Source organism: Oncorhynchus keta, chromosome 2, assembly GCF_023373465.1.
Source record: "Oncorhynchus keta strain PuntledgeMale-10-30-2019 chromosome 2, Oket_V2, whole genome shotgun sequence".
Classification (NCBI taxonomy): domain Eukaryota; kingdom Metazoa; phylum Chordata; class Actinopteri; order Salmoniformes; family Salmonidae; genus Oncorhynchus; species Oncorhynchus keta.
The window spans coordinates 75,982,664-76,004,996 of record NC_068422.1 but is presented as its reverse complement, the minus strand read 5'-3'; the positions used below and the strand labels follow the sequence as shown (position 1 = coordinate 76,004,996).

Here is a 22,333-nt window from a genome sequence, read left to right as displayed (position 1 = left end):
TGATCTGCCACTGACTGTGGAATGACTTCCTTAACAGTGCTGAGGTCACAGCCCTGAGTTGTCAATTTTAGCTGCTCACAGCTTCACAGAGGGTGAGAAGACAAAAGGGGCAGGGAGGGATTGTTCCCCGGGAATAAGGAGAGCTGTTGGGGGGGCTGATGGGGGCTGGGGGGGGTGAGGTGGCAGATGAGTGCCAAAGTCACAACATAGCAGCAGACAGCAGCCCGTCACATCCTCCTCGTCTCACTCTTCTTCATCTGTCACACCACCAACTCACGTAGCGAGATGTTGCCACTGTCTCTAATGACTCACCTCCACTCTTCATCCTCTCCCTCCTCCTCCTTTTCTATCTAATTAGGGGAGGAGCAGACACAGACAGCTCTCTCTAAGAGGGTCACTGCATGAAGATATCTATAGCTACTCTACTGCATCCTCTGACAAGTGACAACACATAGCAACACCAACTAGACTGCTGCCCTGAAATACACAGAGAGGAGAGAGAGGAGTCATGTTTCTCCTGGGTGATGGATAATTACTAGATCACTAACAGGTGACACGCCTCCTAGAAACGCCCACAACACTACGTACCACAGCTGTCCAAAGCTGCTAATTACTGTAAGCAGTTTCACCTATGATTAATAACAGCAAATGGTTCAGAGCAAGGATACGATGATGAACGCAGCCCCGGTGAGGATGTGTGTCTCCTCTTCCTCCAATCACATGTCCTAGTTCAGCGCCCGTGATGGAGAGCATCTCCACTGCACTGCTCTGTTCTGTATCTTCGCCTAATCAATGCTAAGTGATCCTCCCATTGACTTACACAACCAACATAATTGCCAGTGAGAGGCTGGACAGTAACTCACTCTCCTCTCGCTGCAGTCCTGTGTGACAAACAGAGGTTGGAGCTACTGCACAATGAGAGAGAGGGAGAGAGAGAGAGAGAGAGAGAGAGAGAGAGAGAGAGAGAGAGAGAGAGAGAGAGAGAGAGAGAGAGACAGACAGAGAGACAGACAGACAGACAGACAGACAGACAGACAGACAGACAGACAGACAGACAGACAGACAGAGAGAGAGAGAGAGAGAGAGAGAGAGAGAGAGAGAGAGAGAGAGAGAGAGAGAGAGAGAGAGAGAGAGAGAGAGAGAGAGAGAGAGACAGAGAGACAGAGAGACAGAGAGACAGAGAGAGAGAGAGAGAGAGAGAGAGAGAGAGAGAGAGAGAGAGAGAGAGAGAGAGAGAGAGAGAGAGAGAGAGAGAGAGAGGCAGAGAGAAAGAGAGAGAGAGAAGGAGGAGTGGGAGAGAGACTAAAAAAAGAGAGACTACAGCAGAACAACAGAGAGAGAGACTGAAAGAGAGAAGGATAAAGGACAGATATCAGTACAGTAAAGTCTGGCTGGGGGCCAGAGGGATTCGGAGGGAGCTGAATTCTTTCTTTCCTGGGTGTCTTCCTCTATCCTTTGGACACATCTGTCTTGAGTTTCTCCCAGGGCTCCCCGGGGCCCTCTCCACTCCAACTATATTAATTTGACTAAACACCTGATTTATTTTATCTCTCCGATGAGGAAGGCCATTTGTCTTAATAGGGCCTGTCAACCTCCAGAACCCATTCAGGGCAATTTACTGGCAGCCTTGCCTAGCACTGCTTGCCGCAATGGAAGAGAGTTGCAATTCTCAATTTATCCTCTTCAGAAAAAAGCACCTAAAAGCAGCTATTCACTGAGCCTGTGTGCGGTTTCCCAGGCCTGAATTGACTTCTTATTCACCTGACCACTTGTTGTGAATGCCTTATCTGTAAAATGTACATTCAACAGCGATTTTATTAACCCTTGGCTGTGTCCATAAAGCCGCAGCATTTTGTGGGCCAGCGAGATGTATCTGTCACAGGTCACCAGTAGCTACACTGCAGAAGACAGCAAGTCCAGTGGGTGCAGGAGTGGCAGTGAGAGAGCGAAGCAAACATCTGGACTCAATACTGTCCTCTCAGGATCCCAGCTCTTCACTGATGTTTAGTCAGAGACCAATCAGTGAATGTCAATACTATTTTAGAGTATGGTAGTATAGGATTGCTTGTTAAATGCGTGTGAGTGTGTGTGTGCATGTATCCTGACTTCCAGGAGCAGACCAGTGCTCGTGGGCCACAAAGGGATCCTGTGGGCTCTAGCCTGGGGGCCATGTGTGGGGAGTGCAGGCCTGCACAAACACTAACAGAATACTAATAGAGGGCTCAGTGTTTTGATGTTGGGCGGCATTGTGGGGAGCTCAGGCTGCCCCCTGTACCAGGACAACAGGCTGCCCCCTGTACCAAGACAACAGACTGCCCTCTGTACCAAGACAACAGGCTGCCCTCTGTACCAAGACAACAGGCTGCCCTCTGTACCAAGACAACAGGCTGCCCTCTGTACCAAGACAACAGGCTGCCCTCTGTACCAAGACAACAGGCTGCCCTCTGTACCAAGACAACAGACTGCCCTCTGTACCAAGACAACAGGCTGCCCTCTGTACCAAGACAACAGACTGCCCTCTGTACCAAGACAACAGGCTGCCCTCTGTACCAAGACAACAGACTGCCCTCTGTACCAAGACAACAGGCTGCCCTCTGTATCAAGACAACAGGCTGCCCTCTGTACCAAGACAACAGACTGCCCTCTGTACCAAGACAACAGGCTGCCCTCTGTACCAAGACAACAGACTGCCCTCTGTACCAAGACAACAGGCTGCCCTCTGTATCAAGACAACAGGCTGCCCTCTGTACCAAGACAACAGACTGCCCTCTGTACCAAGACAACAGGCTGCCCTCTGTACCAAGACAACAGGCTGCCCTCTGTACCAAGACAACAGACTGCCCTCTGTATCAAGACAACAGGCTGCCCTCTGTACCAAGACAACAGACTGCCCTCTGTACCAAGACAACAGGCTGCCCTCTGTACCAAGACAACAGGCTGCCCTCTGTACCAAGACAACAGGCTGGCTTCTGTATCAAGACAACAGGCTGCCCTCTGTATCAAGACAACAGGTTGCCCTCTATACCAAGACAACAGGTTGCCCTCTATACCAAGACAACAGTCTGCCCTCTATACCAAGACAACAGGCTGCCCTCTGTACCAAGACAACAGGCTGCCCTCTATACCAAGACAACAGGCTGCCCTCTATACCAAGACAACAGGCTGCCCTCTGTACCAAGGCAGGGTGGGAGAAAGAGGAAGCGCTGTCCCCTGTCCCCTGTACCAAGACAAGTTGGTCCGCATCTCTTTCTTGTCTCTACTGTATTGTCTTGTCTCCACTGTATTGTCTTGTCTCTACTGTATTGGCTTGTCTCTACTGTATTGTCTTGTCTCCACTGTATTGTCTTGTCTCCACTGTATTGTCTTGTCTCCACTGTATTGTCTTGTCTCTATTGTATTGTCTTGTCTCCACTGTATTGTCTTGTCTCCACTGTATTGTCTTGTCTCCACTGTATTGTCTTGTCTCCACTGTATTGTCTTGTCTCCACTGTATTGTCTTGTCTCTACTGTATTGTCTTGTCTCTACTGTATTGTCTTGTCTCCACTGTATTGTCTTGTCTCCACTGTATTGTCTTGTCTCCACTGTATTGTCTTGTCTCCACTGTATTGTCTTGTCTCTACTGTATTGTCTTGTCTCTACTGTATTGTCTTGTCTCCACTGTATTGTCTTGTCTCCACTGTATTGTCTTGTCTCCACTGTATTGTCTTGTCTCTACTGTATTGTCTTGTCTCCACTGTATTGTCTTGTCTCCACTGTATTGTCTTGTCTCCACTGTATTGTCTTGTCTCCACTGTATTGTCTTGTCTCTACTGTATTGTCTTGTCTCCACTGTATTGTCTTGTCTCCACTGTATTGTCTTGTCTCTACTGTATTGTCTTGTCTCCACTGTATTGTCTTGTCTCCACTGTATTGTCTTGTCTCTACTGTATTGTCTTGTCTCTACTGTATTGTCTTGTCTCCACTGTATTGTCTTGTCTCCACTGTATTGTCTTGTCTCCACTGTATTGTCTTGTCTCTACTGTATTGTCTTGTCTCTACTGTATTGTCTTGTCTCTACTGTATTGTCTTGTCTCCACTGCATTGTCTTGTCTCTACTGTATTGTCTTGTCTCCACTGTATTGTCTTGTCTCCACTGTATTGTCTTGTCTCCACTGTATTGTCTTGTCTCTACTGTATTGTCTTGTCTCTACTGTATTGTCTTGTCTCCACTGTATTGTCTTGTCTCCACTGTATTGTCTTGTCTCCACTGTATTGTCTTGTCTCCACTGTATTGTCTTGTCTCTACTGTATTGTCTTGTCTCTACTGTATTGTCTTGTCTCCACTGTATTGTCTTGTCTCTACTGTATTGTCTTGTCTCTACTGTATTGTCTTGTCTCCACTGCATTGTCTTGTCTCTACTGTATTGTCTTGTCTCCACTGTATTGTCTTGTCTCTACTGTATTGTCTTGTCTCTACTGTATTGTCTTGTCTCCACTGTATTGTCTTGTCTCCACTGTATTGTCTTGTCTCTACTGTATTGTCTTGTCTCCACTGTATTGTCTTGTCTCTACTGTATTGTCTTGTCTCTACTGTATTGTCTTGTCTCCACTGTATTGTCTTGTCTCCACTGTATTGTCTTGTCTCCACTGTATTGTCTTGTCTCTACTGTATTGTCTTGTCTCCACTGTATTGTCTTGTCTCCACTGTATTGTCTTGTCTCCACTGTATTGTCTTGTCTCCACTGTATTGTCTTGTCTCTACTGTATTGTCTTGTCTCCACTGTATTGTCTTGTCTCTACTGTATTGTCTTGTCTCTACTGTATTGTATTGTCTCCACTGTATTGTCTTGTCTCCACTGTATTGTCTTGTTTCTACTGTATTGTATTGTCTCCATTGTATTGTCTTGTCTCTACTGTATTGTCTTGTCTCTACTGTATTGTCTTTTCTCCACTGTATTGTCTTGTCTCCACTGTATTGTCTTGTCTCCACTGTATTGTCTTGTCTCCACTGTATTGTCTTGTCTCCACTGTATTGTCTTGTCCCCACTGTATTGTCTTGTCTCTACTGTATTGTCTTGTCTCTACTGTATTGTATTGTCTCCACTGTATTGTCTTGTCTCCACTGTATTGTCTTGTCTCTACTGTATTGTCTTGTCTCCACTGTATTGTCTTGTCTCCACTGTATTGTCTTGTCTCTACTGTATTGTCTTGTCTCCACTGTATTGTCTTGTCTCTACTGTATTGTCTTGTCTCTACTGTATTGTCTTGTCTCCACTGTATTGTCTTGTCTCCACTGTATTGTCTTGTCTCCACTGTATTGTCTTGTCTCCACTGTATTGTCTTGTCTCTACTGTATTGTCTTGTCTCTACTGTATTGTCTTGTCTCCACTGTATTGTCTTGTCTCCACTGTATTGTCTTTTCTCCACTGTATTGTCTTGTCTCCACTGTATTGTCTTGTCTCCACTGTATTGTCTTGTCTCTACTGTATTGTCTTGTCTCCACTGTATTGTCTTGTCTCTACTGTATTGTCTTGTCTCCACTGTATTGTCTTGTCTCCACTGTATTGTCTTGTCTCCACTGTATTGTCTTGGCTCTACTGTATTGTCTTGTCTCCACTGTATTGTCTTGTCTCCACTGTATTGTCTTGTCTCCACTGTATTGTCTTGTCTCTACTGTATTGTCTTGTCTCTACTTGGCCAACAAAGAAATAGAAACATAGATTTTCCCACCCAAGTCACACCCTGACCTAACCAAATAGAGAATAAACAAGGCTCTCTAAGGTCAGGGCGTGACACCAGTAAGCTGATTTGGACAGTGAATCTTGTTAAAACAATTATAATTTGCCAAAATGTTTTTTTTAGAAGATAGTTGGTAAAACATAACATTGAATGCATAAAATTGATTTGACATCAGATTATCTAAGTTTGACTTGACCTGAGCAATGTCTTCCCTGTACATCAGCATCACCACATTGGACTACATATGTCTTCCCTGTACATCAGCATCACCACATTGGACTACATATGTCTTCCCTGTACATCAGCATCACCACATTGGACTACATATGTCTTCCCTGTACATCAGCATCACCACATTGTACTACATATGTCTTCCTGTACATCAGCATCACCACATTGGACTACATATGTCTTCCCTGTACATCAGCATCACCACATTGGACTACATATGTCTTCCCTGTACATCAGCATCACCACATTGGACTACATATGTCTTCCCTGTACATCAGCATCACCACGTCATACTACATATGTCTTCCCTGTACATCAGCATCACCACATTGGACTACATATGTCTTCCCTGTACATCAGCATCACCACATTGGACTACATATGTCTTCCCTGTACATCAGCATCACCACGTCATACTACATATGTCTTCCCTGTACATCAGCATCACCACATTGGACTACATATGTCTTCCCTGTACATCAGCATCACCACATTGGACTACATATGTCTTCCCTGTACATCAGCATCACCACATTGGACTACATATGTCTTCCCTGTACATCAGCATCACCACATTGGACTACATATGTCTTCCCTGTACATCAGCATCACCACATTGGACTACATATGTCTTCCCTGTACATCAGCATCACCACATTGGACTACATATGTCTTCCCTGTACATCAGCATCACCACATTGGACTACATATGTCTTCCCTGTACATCAGCATCACCACGTCATACTACATATGTCTTCCCTGTACATCAGCATCACCACATTGGACTACATATGTCTTCCCTGTACATCAGCATCACCACGTCATACTACATATGTCTTCCCTGTACATCAGCATCACCACATTGGACTACATATGTCTTCCCTGTACATCAGCATCACCACGTCATACTACATATGTCTTCCCTGTACATCAGCATCACCACATTGGACTACATATGTCTTCCCTGTACATCAGCATCACCACGTCATACTACATATGTCTTCCCTGTACATCAGCATCACCACATTGGACTACATATGTCTTCCCTGTACATCAGCATCACCACGTCATACTACATATGTCTTCCCTGTACATCAGCATCACCACATTGGACTACATATGTCTTCCCTGTACATCAGCATCACCACATTGGACTACATATGTCTTCCCTGTACATCAGCATCACCACATTGGACTACATATGTCTTCCCTGTACATCAGCATCACCACATTGGACTACATATGTCTTCCCTGTACATCAGCATCACCACATTGGACTACATATGTCTTCCCTGTACATCAACATCACCATTGGACCTTCTTCCTGCATCACCACATTGGACTACATATGTCTTCCCTATACATCAGCATCACCACGTCATACTACATATGTCTTCCCTGTACATCAGCATCACCACATTGGACTACATATGTCTTCCCTGTACATCAGCATCACCACATTGGACTACATATGTCTTCCCTGTACATCAGCATCACCACGTCATACTACATATGTCTTCCCTGTACATCAGCATCACCACATTGGACTACATATGTCTTCCCTGTACATCAGCATCACCACGTCATACTACATATGTCTTCCCTGTACATCAGCATCACCACGTCATACTACATATGTCTTCCCTGTACATCAGCATCACCACGTCATACTACATATGTCTTCCCTGTACATCAGCATCACCACATTGGACTACATATGTCTTCCCTGTACATCAGCATCACCACATTGGACTACATATGTCTTCCCTGTACATCAGCATCACCACGTCATACTACATATGTCTTCCCTGTACATCAGCATCACCACATTGGACTACATATGTCTTCCCTGTACATCAGCATCACCACATTGGACTACATATGTCTTCCCTGTACATCAGCATCACCACATTGGACTACATATGTCTTCCCTGTACATCAGCATCACCACATCGGACTACATATGTCTTCCCTGTACATCAGCATCACCACGTCATACTACATATGTCTTCCCTGTACATCAGCATCACCACGTCATACTACATATGTCTTCCCTGTACATCAGCATCACCACGTCATACTACATATGTCTTCCCTGTACATCAGCATCACCACATTGGACTACATATGTCTTCCCTGTACATCAGCATCACCACATTGGACTACATATGTCTTCCCTGTACATCAGCATCACCACATTGGACTACATATGTCTTCCCTGTACATCAGCATCACCACATTGGACTACATATGTCTTCCCTGTACATCAGCATCACCACATTGGACTACATGTGTCTTCCCTGTACATCAGCATCACCACATTGGACTACATATGTCTTCCCTGTACATCAGCATCACCACATTGGACTACATATGTCTTCCCTGTACATCAGCATCACCACATTGGACTACATATGTCTTCCCTGTACATCAGCATCACCACATTGGACTACATATGTCTTCCCTGTACATCAGCATCACCACGTCATACTACATATGTCTTCCCTGTACATCAGCATCACCACATTGGACTACATATGTCTTCCCTGTACATCAGCATCACCACATTGGACTACATATGTCTTCCCTGTACATCAGCATCACCACGTCATACTACATATGTCTTCCCTGTACATCAGCATCACCACGTCATACTACATATGTCTTCCCTGTACATCAGCATCACCACGTCATACTACATATGTCTTCCCTGTACATCAGCATCACCACGTCATACTACATATGTCTTCCCTGTACATCAGCATCACCACATTGGACTACATATGTCTTCCCTGTACATCAGCATCACCACGTCATACTACATATGTCTTCCCTGTACATCAGCATCACCACATTGGACTACATATGTCTTCCCTGTACATCAGCATCACCACTTTGGACTACATATGTCTTCCCTGTACATCAGCATCACCACATTGGACTACATATGTCTTCCCTGTACATCAGCATCACCACATTGGACTACATATGTCTTCCCTGTACATCAGCATCACCACATTGGACTACATATGTCTTCCCTGTACATCAGCATCACCACATTGGACTACATATGTCTTCCCTGTACATCAGCATCACCACGTCATACTACATATGTCTTCCCTGTACATCAGCATCACCACATTGGACTACATATGTCTTCCCTATACATCAGCATCACCACATTGGACTACATATGTCTTCCCTGTACATCAGCATCACCACATTCGACTACATATGTCTTTTGTTGGCCTGGTTTCGTGTAAAATTCATTTTCTTCCTCTAAATTAAAACGTGGATAAAACTTTTATTGGGCAGTGCAGTATTGGACAGCGGCGGTGTTTGTCTGACCGGCCTGCTGACAAAGAGGCAGTTTCCTGCATATTGCATGGCTCTTAACAGCGGTGGGGCCAAGCCAGCACGTTAACGTGTCTCCTCACATCCCGTTTGCAGCGAGAGATGGACAGCCGAGGGATGCCTCCTCACTACATGAAGCAGCCTGGTTCCCCACTTCCAATGTGTTGTGACATTCTGGGAGCGCTTCCTCTTTCTCCCACCCTGCCTCGGGCTGTTGGGGCTGGATCAGGAGCCAGTCTGGCCCAGGATGTCCCATGAGCAGGCAGGTTGGAAGATGGGCAGGTGATCCCGTGCCCTCCCCTCTCCCCTCAGCCCTCATGCTCAAGGAGAACATGACAGACTGACACTCTGGAGGAGACAGACAGCAAAGTCTTGTTGTTCACCACCTCATTCAGCATTCACCTTTTCAGACGCCTGCCTCTTTTAAACGTCACAAAGTAGGGCAGAAAACATCAACCAAACGAGCAACTAAATAAATGATAAGAGAAAAACAAGCGGGCCTTGGTTGCTGGGAGGGGAGTCGGGCCTTGGAGTCTGTGGATAAAAGGCACTTTGTAGGGGTGTGATTTGTTCTGTCCAATACCCACATCTCCCTCTCTTGGCCCCCTTCGCTTTCTTCTAATCAAGCAGTCTCTAATTTGGGTTCCAAGTCCAGCACCAGGGAAAAGAAGGAGGCTTGTTACTTTGAAGAGTCCCTGGTGAGTAACGCAGATAAAAGATTCAGGGACAAAAAAGGAGAAAAGAAACGGGGGTGAAGAGAGAAAAATCACAAGGCACCCTATTCTGTCCCTTCCTTTGGTTAGGACAGCTGAGCCATTATGACCCAATCTGAATGACTTTTTTTTTTACACCAGAACACTGCAATTTCTTTGTCCCTCCATCAATCAGCTATTGTGGATCCTCCCATATGCTGCCAGCCCATCCTAAGTAAATTAAGACTTGTCTAAATGCTGCAATTGTTCGGGGCTGTGTCCGGACACACACTGCACATAGCTAGCATGCCTGGCGTGCTGAAGGCAGGAGCTGACTGGGATGCTCATCCACATGAGCTGAATGTATGTACTGCACAGACACAGACACAGACACAGACACACACACACACACACACACACACACACACACACACACACACACACACACACACACACACACACACACACACACACACACACACACACACACACACACACACACACACACACACACACACACACACACACACACACACACACACACACATACACACACAGTACACACAGGGTGATGATTCTGTAGCGCTGGTGTGTTCAGTGCAATACAATTTGTAACACTAATATGAACTCAGTAGTCCTCTAACCCCATGTTCATGTCTTCTAAAGAAGAAAAAAATACAAATATACAATTGAATTACTGCAAATGGAATCTAGTACTACTTCCTGTAGCCTTGCAATGAAAGAATTTTTCGGGGCAGAGACCTTGCTCCAAAAGCAATTAAATCCTAATTTTGAATCAACACAAACACACGTTTGCACATACAAACACAAACAAATACACACACACACACAACAGAATGTTTACCAGTAAAAATCATGGTGAGGATGACTATGCCTTTCAAAAACCATTCATATATTAATGTCAGGAAATCTACATTAATATTATACATTGTGACTGCTAAAACAAAATATTTGTCATGTGTAGCCTAAATAATCCATAGGATAAAACAACTGGCTATGAGCCTGCTAAGCAAGCACAACCCGAGACAACAAAAGGGTATTTGATGGGCTACAGAGATTTGACTTAACCTTAACTATGTTTTAGGCTTGTATATACGCTTGTTCAGAAATGCTCTAAGGCCATATGTGTTTCAAGTAAAAACGTTATTAAAGTACCTGGGTGCCCGAGTCAGAGCGAACAGAGACAATATGAGTAGCAGCTGTTTTACCTGGCCTGCTGCCTCTGTGATGATATAAAACTGTTCATCCTGCCAATAAACCATCATTAACAAGCATGAGTAAGGACACATCAACATGTCAGGCTATGGCAGCCCAGACCATCAATCCTCACAGCCTTAGATACTGGACTACATGGCCATGAATTCCCCATGGAGTGGTTATCCATCAGCAGGGAACTGCTAGAAGCAGACACCATCAAAAACCACTGGGAAGTGTTTGCTTATGCTGATGTTGTTATACTGTACTAAACTCAGGTGGTGTGTGTGTGTGTGTGTGTGTGTGTGTGTGTGTGTGTGTGTGTGTGTGTGTGTGTGTGTGTGTGTGTGTGTGTGTGTGTGTGTGTGTGTGTGTGTGTGTGTGTGTGTGTGTGTGTGTGTGTGTGTGTGTGTGTGTGTGTGTGTGTGTGTGTGTGTGTGTGTGTTTGGGGGGATGTTGCACACCATCCTTGTGTTAATTCTATATCCCTATATAGACATAATTTCTGCATCTATATCAACGTCTCCCCAAGTGTTTAACATATATTTTCTAAATATTTCTCAAAAAGTGTTTTGATTGACGCGCCAAGTGGTTAATATTAAAAGCGCACTTCATCGGCATGACGTTCACACTGAACACTAATGCAGGCTAATAATACAACGACGGAAGAGGCCTGCCTCTTCAGTGTAATTATGCTAATGTGAAAGTCTCAGCACTCCACTGTATATCAGTGGCATCGGACGAGGTACTTCATCAGAGCTCGACGATAGCAGCCTTACAGACCTGAACAGATACGACTGAACACTGATAACAGACTGCTATCTTCACAGAGGGAACCATTATCCCAAACCAGAGACGAGACAGTTCAGTCTGTGTTTTCAACAGGAACCATTATTGAAGCAGAGGACGAACTGTAATTAAAGGGATCTGTAGAGCGCTGACCACACTGGCAAGTCATGTGACAAAGCTTGAAGCACACAACGAGGTACACTAGATTTTCTCCATCATCCAGTCATCCCTCATGACGTGTATGGTAATGACCGCTTCCTGCTTTCATGTTAGGAGAAGCACTTCTAGTCCAGGTTTATTATAAAATGCTACAAAACACTGATCAACTTTCAGGGCCTCCCTCCCTCACATCGGAGTTGTCTAGAGAACAACAAAAGGAGCTCTCGGTCTGAACAATGGTCAGGAAAACCTTGGAACGGAAGGGAATGTGTGTTTTCTTGCATTGAACCAATTCACTGGTCTTGGCTATAACTTCATGCATCTACACTGGTTTATTTACAACCATAATATGAGGGATTGCATCTCATGTTCTTTTCTTTCACTAATGTTGTCCTTGATTTCCAAAGAATTTGACTGTGTGTGTGTGTGTATGTGCGTGTGTGTGTGTGTATGTGCGTGTGTGTGTATGTGCGTGTGTCTCCGTGGCTGGTGGTAGATCAGCAGAGGTTCTGGCTCCGGAGCCGTAGCACTAGAGCAGCTGTAGGGGGAAATCCAGCGTGACATGTACTAACCCAGCCCAGACATAGCAGCCAGTGCTTAAGCAGCATTACACGGCTGTGAGGATGCAATTTACTTTGCGGCTGGGAGACTGATACATATTCCATTTACTACACTTCTATAAGTGAGAGAGGTGTATATTTGTCAATTGTTAAAATAAGGATTGCTGATTATTGTATTCTTAATAATACCTGCATGTCGGCCAACCAAGAATGAAACAAATTATTTGTAGTAATAGTAAATATAATTTGGTAAATTAAATGAAAACTAATTTGAAGTGTCAGATGTATAAAAGTAAATGTGCAGCCAATCATCCAGAAGCCTGGGATGCCTGGTTCCATGGCACAGGGTTTCTGCCCACACCGACACCAGCAGTGGCTGACCCAGACACCACCAAACCCACTCCTGTCTGCCTGTCTCCTCTCAAAACACAGAGCCAGGAGGGAGAAAGTGAGAGAGGACAGACAGACAGACAGACAGACAGACAGACAGACAGACAGACAGACAGACAGACAGACAGACAGACAGACAGACAGACAGACAGACAGACAGACAGACAGACAGACAGACAGACAGACAGACAGACAGACAGACAGACAGACAGACACACACACACACACACACACACACACACACACACACACACACACACACACACACACACAGACAAGGTGTTCCTTTCTGCAGCCGACACCACAAGCTAAATTCCTCAATTCATTAAGGGAGAAAAACAGAGGCCATTAGGCCCATACATTCATTTCGCAAATGCAGTCTGAAGAATAATGATTTACGGTGTCTCATATTTCACCTGGGTACACAGGGCCAACAGAAGACTATTGAAGTGTTGGGGAAAAAATGCAAACTGTGGCACTTTTGTATTGGGGGAATTGGAGGGATATTTCAGTGTGTGATGGGCTGAGATGGTCCCTCCCTACGCCCTCCCCTCGAAATAGAGGTTTCATTATCAAACATACACAGCTCTCTCCTCAAAATACACATAGCTGTATAACACTGATTCACTAGGTCATTTAGACTTCATGACAGTCACATTTACCACCTTACATTCAATTCCACTACGCAGCTATTTATAATATTTCTCTGAGAGAGATTTTTGAATGTTTATGCACTGTCTATTCGTGACAGTTTAAGTTTTTACTAAAATGGCCATGTGTGAATATTTTGAAACCGAGAAACTAGGTGAAAGAAACACGAAACGACAATGTTATCCTGAGCCGATAAAAATCTGCTCCCACTAGAAAATATGCTTGTGGTTCTGCGTGTATTTACAGATATAGTGTGGAATCTCCATTGGCATTCGCTCTAGACTTTATTGGAGCCATTAAGAATAAAGCTGAATGTTAAATTGAATAATCATGTTTTGAAGTAAACCCAGCTGGCTGAACAACCCCAGCTCTGTGTCCACACAGTAGTCCTCTGTCGGGATGGGAGAAGCGAGGCCAGGTAGGAGCAGCATCAAATCAGTCTCAGCTGCGGCCCTGCCCGGCCCCGCTCCTCGCTCTCCCCTTAAAGAGCTTCTACTTATCTGTCTGCCACAGGACTGTCAATGTGCACCCCGCCACTGTCATGTAGACAGCATTCGCAAATTGATTATGGAAGTGCAAGAGGCTTGATTTTAGTTTATATAGAATTCAAGCTGACATTTTAACACAAATGTACAATGCTGAGCGTCATTTTTATATCAGACCTTCTGAGATAATGAATGCAGTTTGTGTTCCAATTGAACTACCACATTTTTTTCTTCAGTTGAATAAATGCTTTGGCGTTTTTCCGGGGGGCTGTCGGACACTGGATGGCTACAGGGAAAGTTAAACAGTTAAACAGTCCTGCAGTGTGTGGATCTCAAAGGCCCTGATTGAGTCTAAATGAAAGCCACACTGCACAGGCAGAGCTTATTTGACCAAGCCTTTCCCCCATAAACCTGCATTCACATTCCAATGGATTTACATTGACTACAACTACATCACCTGAATTCTTCAACTGACATATGTGAGGCACGGAGTGAGGCTAGCTAAAATCACTCCGGTTTTCCTCCAAAGTATGTTTTATTGCATAGAGGAGGGTAGGGTTTGTAATGATCCAATTAAATTAAACAACCACAATAGGCACCTCCCCATCATTGACCATTTAAAACCATTTACAAACATAAACAGTATAGCCAGAATAAAGGACAGGAGTACTGGAAACATACTACAGTGTATGAGATCTCTCTGCCGTTGTGGCACAGCTTTCACAGAAAGAGATTCTCTTTGAAGGACCATAATTAAAACAGCCTCATGTCTGAGCAGCCATGTCCCAGGTCTCTCTATCTTTCTCTGTGCTCTCTCTCCTCTCCCTCTCTGCTCTTGCTTTCTCCCCCCCCCCTCTCTCTGCTACTTTCTGTGGTTTGGACATCCTCCAGGCCACCTCCCTCTCTTGCTCTGTGGTTTTGTTCAGGAGATCTCATCTCCCTCCTCACCGTTCCTCATGATTGACAGCTAAGCTCAGGTATGAAAACAATCAGTTACCCCTGGAATCGGCTGGTGAAAAGTAATCCACCACTAATACTCCTTCACAAACCGTTCCCTCCCTCTCTCTTCCTGCAGCTGTTCATCTCTCACAGCTTAAAGGACAAGGCTGATAAACATCTGACATCATTATACCCAAATCATTCTATTCTCTATATCTCTGTTAAGCATACTTCCTAACCTGTATTGATGGAAACAGTTCAAATTGACCAGTATCAGTTTAACCACAGACCCATTCTAGTGCAGGAAAGCACATGACAATACACTATAACTATGTACGTGAGGCACTAAATGCTTGGTTGCGTAGAACTGGGTGTAAGATAAAGGAAAGCCAGATGTTTTGATACCATGTTTTGTTTACTGTACTTTGTGTTTTACCCCAAGAGCATAATGTAGTCTGGGCATGTCTGAACACAAATGCATAGTGTAAAAGAATGCACTTCTTTTCATTGGTGAAGTGAAGCCTTCGGCCAAATTCTGTTCCACCTATTGTCTTCTCCTGTGTGATAATTCCACTGCGAGTCTTAACCCAGCAGATTCCTCCTCTTGCAACTACAACAGTACGACAAGGTGCCATCCATGACAGGTTCATAAGGTGGAAAATATGGAAAGTAGTTGAGCAAAAACTACAGAGACTTTTAGATTCTCTACCGCTAACTCAAAGGCAGTCTTGTGAGGGAAAAAAATACAAATTACCAGTCTTTCAGTTCAAAAGGGGCAGAATTTTATATTTCACTTATTTATCATTGAACATCAAAAGCAATCTTTTGTAACAAATGAACAATGTCACAAAGGATGTAGTCTAGGTAGAATGTACAATGCCATTGGTTCCAGATTCAATGTCCGCTGAGTAGAGAACCAGTATCAAGGCCACTGAGGCAGTAGGTAGCTTTTACGGATGTTAGCCTTTATCCAGCGCTGTCCTCCGTTAACTTAAACCTACCGGCATGCTTACCCTTTGTATGGATTTTAACCTAACAATTAATTCTCTGATTCATCATAACACTTTAGATCGTAATCAGAAGGTGTTTTCTGCTTGGTGCCTTTGTTTGTGGTTTAATTAGGAGGACCTTGTGTGTCTCCAACCCTGGGCTTCTTTTTAATTGGCAGTATTTACATCCGGCAGACTTCAAACGCAGAAAGAGACATTTGTAAGGGGGAGCACAAAGCAGTCCTTTGAAATGTCTACAGTCATATGAAATGGCAGGCTAATTAAAAACCTTAGACTGCCTACCGGTGTGATATGAAAAGTAGTTATATTTCTAAGTCTAGTGTTCACTGTGTCTCCTTGCATGTGAGTCAACAAAGGCCACAGTGGGCATTATCAGGCTCCCTCGCTACCTGTTTACACCGCTGTGGAATAACCTCACCCTTATCATTTATCAAACAGAAAAATGCCCTGTCATTTAAATAGATCTGCTTTCAAAAGGCTAAATCATTTGAAACATTTGTTCCACTGCACTTTGATCTACAGGGTCACAGCTACAATGAATCTGCTTTACCAAGACATGATTCATATTTCAGCTCATTAAGGTTATTGACCATGGATATACTTATTACAACATGCAATAGTTTTAGTCTTCCCCGGCACACAGAGAAAATGTCATCCCATAATTAAAACCAAGGACAAATATTATTTATGATTGCCAACCATATGATTAAAAGAGCTATTAAAGTGGGAGTACATCATAAAAAAATGCAAAACATTCCAGTGCACGCGCTAGCAGAATGCTACTTTCAGATGTCTTTGAATAGTTTTGATGATTACAATTGTGCATGATGAGCAGAGCAGCATTGTCTGTGTTTAGCTAAAATTACATGGATTTATAGATATGAGTATATTCTTGTAAACATTAATAATACAATCATTAATATACACCATTTTGTGTTGCGGAGGCACAGGCTTGAGAGTATGGGAGTTGGCAGGGAAGCGAGTGATAGAGAAAAGAAGGAGAGAGAGAGAGAGAGAGAGAGAGAGGGAGAGAGGTAGAGAGAGAGAGAGCGAGAGAGAGGTAGAGAGGGAGAGAGAGAGAGAGAGAGAGAGAGAGAGAGAGAGAGAGAGAGAGAGAGAGAGAGAGAGAGAGAGAGAGAGAGAGAGAGAGAGAGAGTGAAAGAGAGTGAAAGAGAGAGAGGTAGAGCCTGGTGTTATCAGACAGCTGGTATTGTGCCTTCCTCTCCACTAGCTACATAAACACCTTTTTAGTAACAGTCACTGCTAAGGACTGGACCTGCAAAAAAAACAGCCGCCTGCCCAACTCAGAGAGCTGGGCTGTGCTGTGCTGGGCTGTGCAGGGTGTTCACTACCAGAATCAAGGCAGAATTCCTTTCAGATGTGAGAGACCTAGAAGAGAGAGGGCTCTCCTCGTCTCTGCACTTTCCTTCCTCTCTCTTCTTTCCCCTCTCTCCTCTATCTCCCCTCATCTCTCCTCTCTCTTCTTTCCCCTCTCTTCTCTCTCTCCCCTCATCTCTCCTCTCTCTTCTTTCCCCTCTCTTCTCTATCTCCCCTCATCTCTCCTCTCTCTTCTTTCCCCTCTCTTCTCTATCTCCCCTCATCTCTCCTCTCTCTTCTTTCCCCTCTCTTCTCTATCTCCCCTCATCTCTCCTCTCTCTTCTTTCCCCTCTCTTCTCTATCTCCCCTCATCTCTCCTCTCTCTTCTTTCCCCTCTCTTCTCTATCTCCCCTCATCTCTCCTCTCTCTTCTTTCCCCTCTCTTCTCTATCTCCCCTCATCTCTCCTCTCTCTTCTTTCCCCTCTCTTCTCTATCTCCCCTCATCTCTCCTCTCTCTTCTTTCCCCTCTCTTCTCTATCTCCCCTCAGCTCTCCTCTCTCTTCTTTCCCCTCTCTTCTCTATCTCCCCTCATCTCTCCTCTCTCTTCTTTCCCATCTCTTCTCTATCTCCCCTCATCTCTCCTCTCTCTTCTTTCCCCTCTCTTCTCTATCTCCCCTCATCTCTCCTCTCTCTTCTTTCCCCTCTCTTCTCTATCTCCCCTCATCTCTCCCCTCTCTTCTCTATCTCCCCTCATCTCTCCCTCTCTTCTCTATCTCCCTCATCTCTCCCCTCTCTTCTCTATCTCCCCTCATCTCTCCCCTCTCTTCTCTATCTCCCCTCATCTCTCCCCTCTCTCCTCTATCTCCCCTCATCTCTCCTCTCTCGACATGAACCCACTGCATGAGTAGGAAGCAGTGTCTCTAGTCTTATAGTTTTATATAGCAGACCACTGCCTAGTCTCTAACAGTAAACCACAGACACAAACAAAATGACAGACTGGGAAATGGGGTTGGAATTTAAAGAGAGGGCTCTGGACAGAGGCATTTTGACATAACAGATAAGGAAAGTGCAGAAAAGAACTAGGGAAGGCAGCCAAGAGCTTTTGTCTAATTTCAGAGTGCAAGCCTGTTTCTTAGATTATGTATAGATTATGTATGTCTGATAGGAATAGAAGGATTTGCTAATCTCACTTTTAAGACACTCTTTACAAGAGAGCGCTGCGGTTGTGAGTGACCTCAGCATCAAGCTTACCTTTAACTTCTCCCAGAAGATCACCGGTGTCGAGCCTTTCCATCTTCTCTTTCCAGTCTTTTGACAGAAGTGTTTCCATGCAACTGGATTCTGAAAGACATGGGAAAGAAAAGAGACCTTTTAAAATTATTTCATTTTAAAATCCACCTCTCCAACGGATTTCTTTCAAATTACATTTTTATCTATTTAGATTTTTACGATATTATACGATAATATTTTGAAGGTTCCAATTTCATTCATGTAATTTCAGTTTGAATTGAATTACTGGTATTTGTATAACAATGAAAAGGAGCCTGAACGTTTTCTTCTCATAACAAAATGGAGGTAGAGGAAATATGTTTCTAATGAGAGGTGCTTTCTCTGTTGTCATTCACATGTGTGTCAGTTTCTCACGCATGCCTCAGCACTCCAGTAATACTAACACAACTAACACACCCATCAACACTCCTTGTCAAAACTAGCTGTGTATGTTAATGTACACATACACACTAAAGGTGTCCTGTCCCCAATGGTCAAAATAAAACATTGACAGCTTCTTGGTTAAAACAAGACAATGTCACTTGTCATTCAGAGTGAATATTATTAATTACAACTAAAAACCATTCACTTCTTTCCCAAATGAATAGCTCTAATTACTGATGGTAGATTAAAACACATTCACTCTTGAGCACCCATTGAGGACGGTAAAAGGTTAGACAGATAGATGGGGTGAGAGAGGGGGGAGACAGACAGTATAGCCATGGTAAGGGCAGAGACAGTGCAGAGACATTAAGAAAGAGGTAAAGGTTGAGACAGGGTGTGTCCAAGCGTTCTCACAGCCACCAGTGATGAAAAGAATTAACATTTGTCCGGCTGACAATGAATCAGTGGAGGAATGGCTGGAATCTGCCATGCTGTCGTTGGGGTAGCTGATAAAGAACACACTGCTGGCCCAGCCGACCCGGGCCTCGCCGGTCCCCGCACTGCGCAGAGGTCAGCCTGTTCCCATCAAACACCACCCACCCCCGTCTCTCCTCCCATCCCCTCCACCCTCCGCAAGTCAAACTGCAGGCTCCCAGGCACGCTGCCCCCTGTCTGAACTGCACTAAGACAGCCAGGCCACTATACCAAGATCCAGGATTAGCACTGAGCAGGGCCCTGCTGTCTGTCTGTCTGTTTGTCTATATATCTGACTGTCTCCTACTCACAAAGTGGGGCTGCCACCATGGACATACCCACCAGCTGATGCCTGACTTACCCATGAGAGCAGTCCGAGATCTCCTCTCATACCTTCATACTGCTGGTTAAGGCTTGATATATAGTTAATACCGCAAGTCAACTGTTCCGGAATGATGTCTACTCTCTACTCTCTGATGTCTACTCTCTAGTAAATATAGAACCATGCTGCTGTTGTTTCTAAGTCAGGCTCCATGTTAACTGACTGACATGACAGATCAAGTCATGTTGCCTGAAGATGACAACATGGAGTGTAAGACAGGGTTTGTTCACTCTGAAACGGAGTAAAGGGCAAACAGCACAAGCAGACATTGTTGCAGTTCACAGAAAGCATTGGGACTCCATCAGGAATGGTTTAACCACTCTCCTGACAATGGCTCATTTGTGGTCTCCTTCTACCAACTAAAGGGTACAATTCATAAGAACATACTTCTGGATGCCTTCAGGGATTGTCTTATGAGTGCTTTGTGTTTTCAGGTTATAGTAGTCATCACATGCTCTGGAGGCAGTAGAACGAACAGAATAAAATTATCATCTAGATCAAGATCTGTTGTGTAAAGATGTATCATTATACAATACATTTGATATTTCATTTGATTTTTCATGTTTCAGATATATTAATTTACATTATACTGTACAGAAAAGGAGATATGCGAGACAGAGAGAGAGAACGAGAGAGAGCGAGAACGAGAGAGAGAGAGAGAGAGAGAGAGAGAGAGAGAGAGAGAGAGAGAGAGAGAGAGAGAGAGAGAGAGAGAGAGAGAGATCCTAAATGGTTTGGATCATTCTCCCATTATTATCGACTCTCTTCCTCTGACTGAGGAAGAGAGAGGATTTAGAAAGTAAACAGTTTAGAAAGTACACAGCTGATGATTCCTTTTATCTGGGGTGTAATGTCTTCACCCTTCACTTCCACAATCCAAACATGATACCTCACTATGAAAACACATCAAGTTCAGAGGGACTGGGAGGGGAGTAATAGGGGCTCAATGGTTAGCCTGCCTCTGTTTAACGTTGGCTTTCAAAAAGATCAAGCGGAGTGGCCATTTTGTTTGATTGTCCACTTCCTCCGTGGCAGAGAGGCCAACAGGACATCACAGGCTCAGGTCACTATAACATTACTTCTGCTTTATTGACCTTCCAATACCCAACTCACAGTTTGTCTCCCTGACCCGGGATGAGAGAGGTGCAGTGTGTGTGTGTGTGTGTGTGTGTGTGTGTGTGTGTGTGTGTGTGTGTGTGTGTGTGTGTGTGTGTGTGTGTGTGTGTGTGTGTGTGTGTGTGTGTGTGTGTGTGTGTGTGTGTGTGTGTGTGTGTGTGTGTGTGTGTGTGTGTGTGTGTGTGTGTGTTGACTCCCTGCTTCCCCGCCTGGCAGTGGGATCACAGACACACAGGGGTTGAGGGCAGGGGGAGTGAATGAGTTCCGCTTCTCTTCCATGGGCCTCACCCCTGGGTGAGCAAGCTTCCTCTCCCTCCTGGACTTATCCCCATCAACACACTCCCCCAGATAACAGCCCTCCCTCAATACAGATACACAACAACAGCAACACACTCCTCTACCGACTCAGGCAGAAAGAACACGCAAAGACACAAACACTCACTCACAAACTCATGTTGATATATACACCCATACTTTCACACAAATCCACACAGAGGTGAATGTACATACATACACATCACCAGAGATGCTGCTCCAGCACTTGATCATTAAGCAATGCACCAACTGTTGTAGATAATATGGTGCCAGCTCCCATTCTACTCCACCGCTCCCACTTTTCCCTCCTCCTCCTCCTCCTCCTCCTCCTCCTCCTCCTCCTCCTACTCCTCCTCCTCCTCCCCTCCCCTCCCCTGAGAGTGGCCGCTCCCTGACTCCTCCATACTGCACCTCCATCCCCAACCCTGGGCCAGACACAGCCTGCCAAGCCCTCACACAAGACAGCCTACAGCTGGAATGTGCAAGAGAACCTGCCTGCCTGCCTGCTTGCCTGCGCTTTCTCTTTTCCACCTGGGAGAGTGAATAATGGCCTGGATTAGTATATAAAATAACTTAGAAACACCTTTCAATGCTCCAACAGCTTAGAACCAAATAGGCATACCCAAATGAAAATATTGCTGTTATAATTTTCAATCAGGCATACTTTAGGAAAACACACACAAAATGACTCAGTCGTCTGGCTTATTTCACAGCGGTCTTAGAAAGGCTAAACCATTTTTAGAGGAATTTAGATTAATAGTAGTGTGTGTATGTGTGTGCTGTTTTAATTTCTCAAATTCCTGTCTGTCTTCTCTGGAGAGATTAAACATGCCAATGGAAACACTGTGTTATATCATAATAATAGTTAGTGTCATATTAAGA

At 44.5% G+C, this 22,333-nt stretch overlaps 1 protein-coding gene across 16 annotated transcripts in view; it reads right to left on the bottom strand.

The window, feature by feature from the left end:
- LOC118377533 (transcription factor SOX-6-like) overlaps positions 1-22,333 on the bottom strand; it is a 227,105-nt gene that overhangs the window by 99,260 nt on the left and 105,512 nt on the right. For all 16 annotated transcript variants that reach the window (XM_052483931.1, XM_052483926.1, XM_052483943.1 and 13 more), the window contains one exon: positions 18,763-18,852. In XM_052483931.1, coding sequence (XP_052339891.1) covers positions 18,763-18,852 — 90 coding nt within the window. The remainder of the gene's footprint in view (positions 1-18,762; positions 18,853-22,333) is intronic.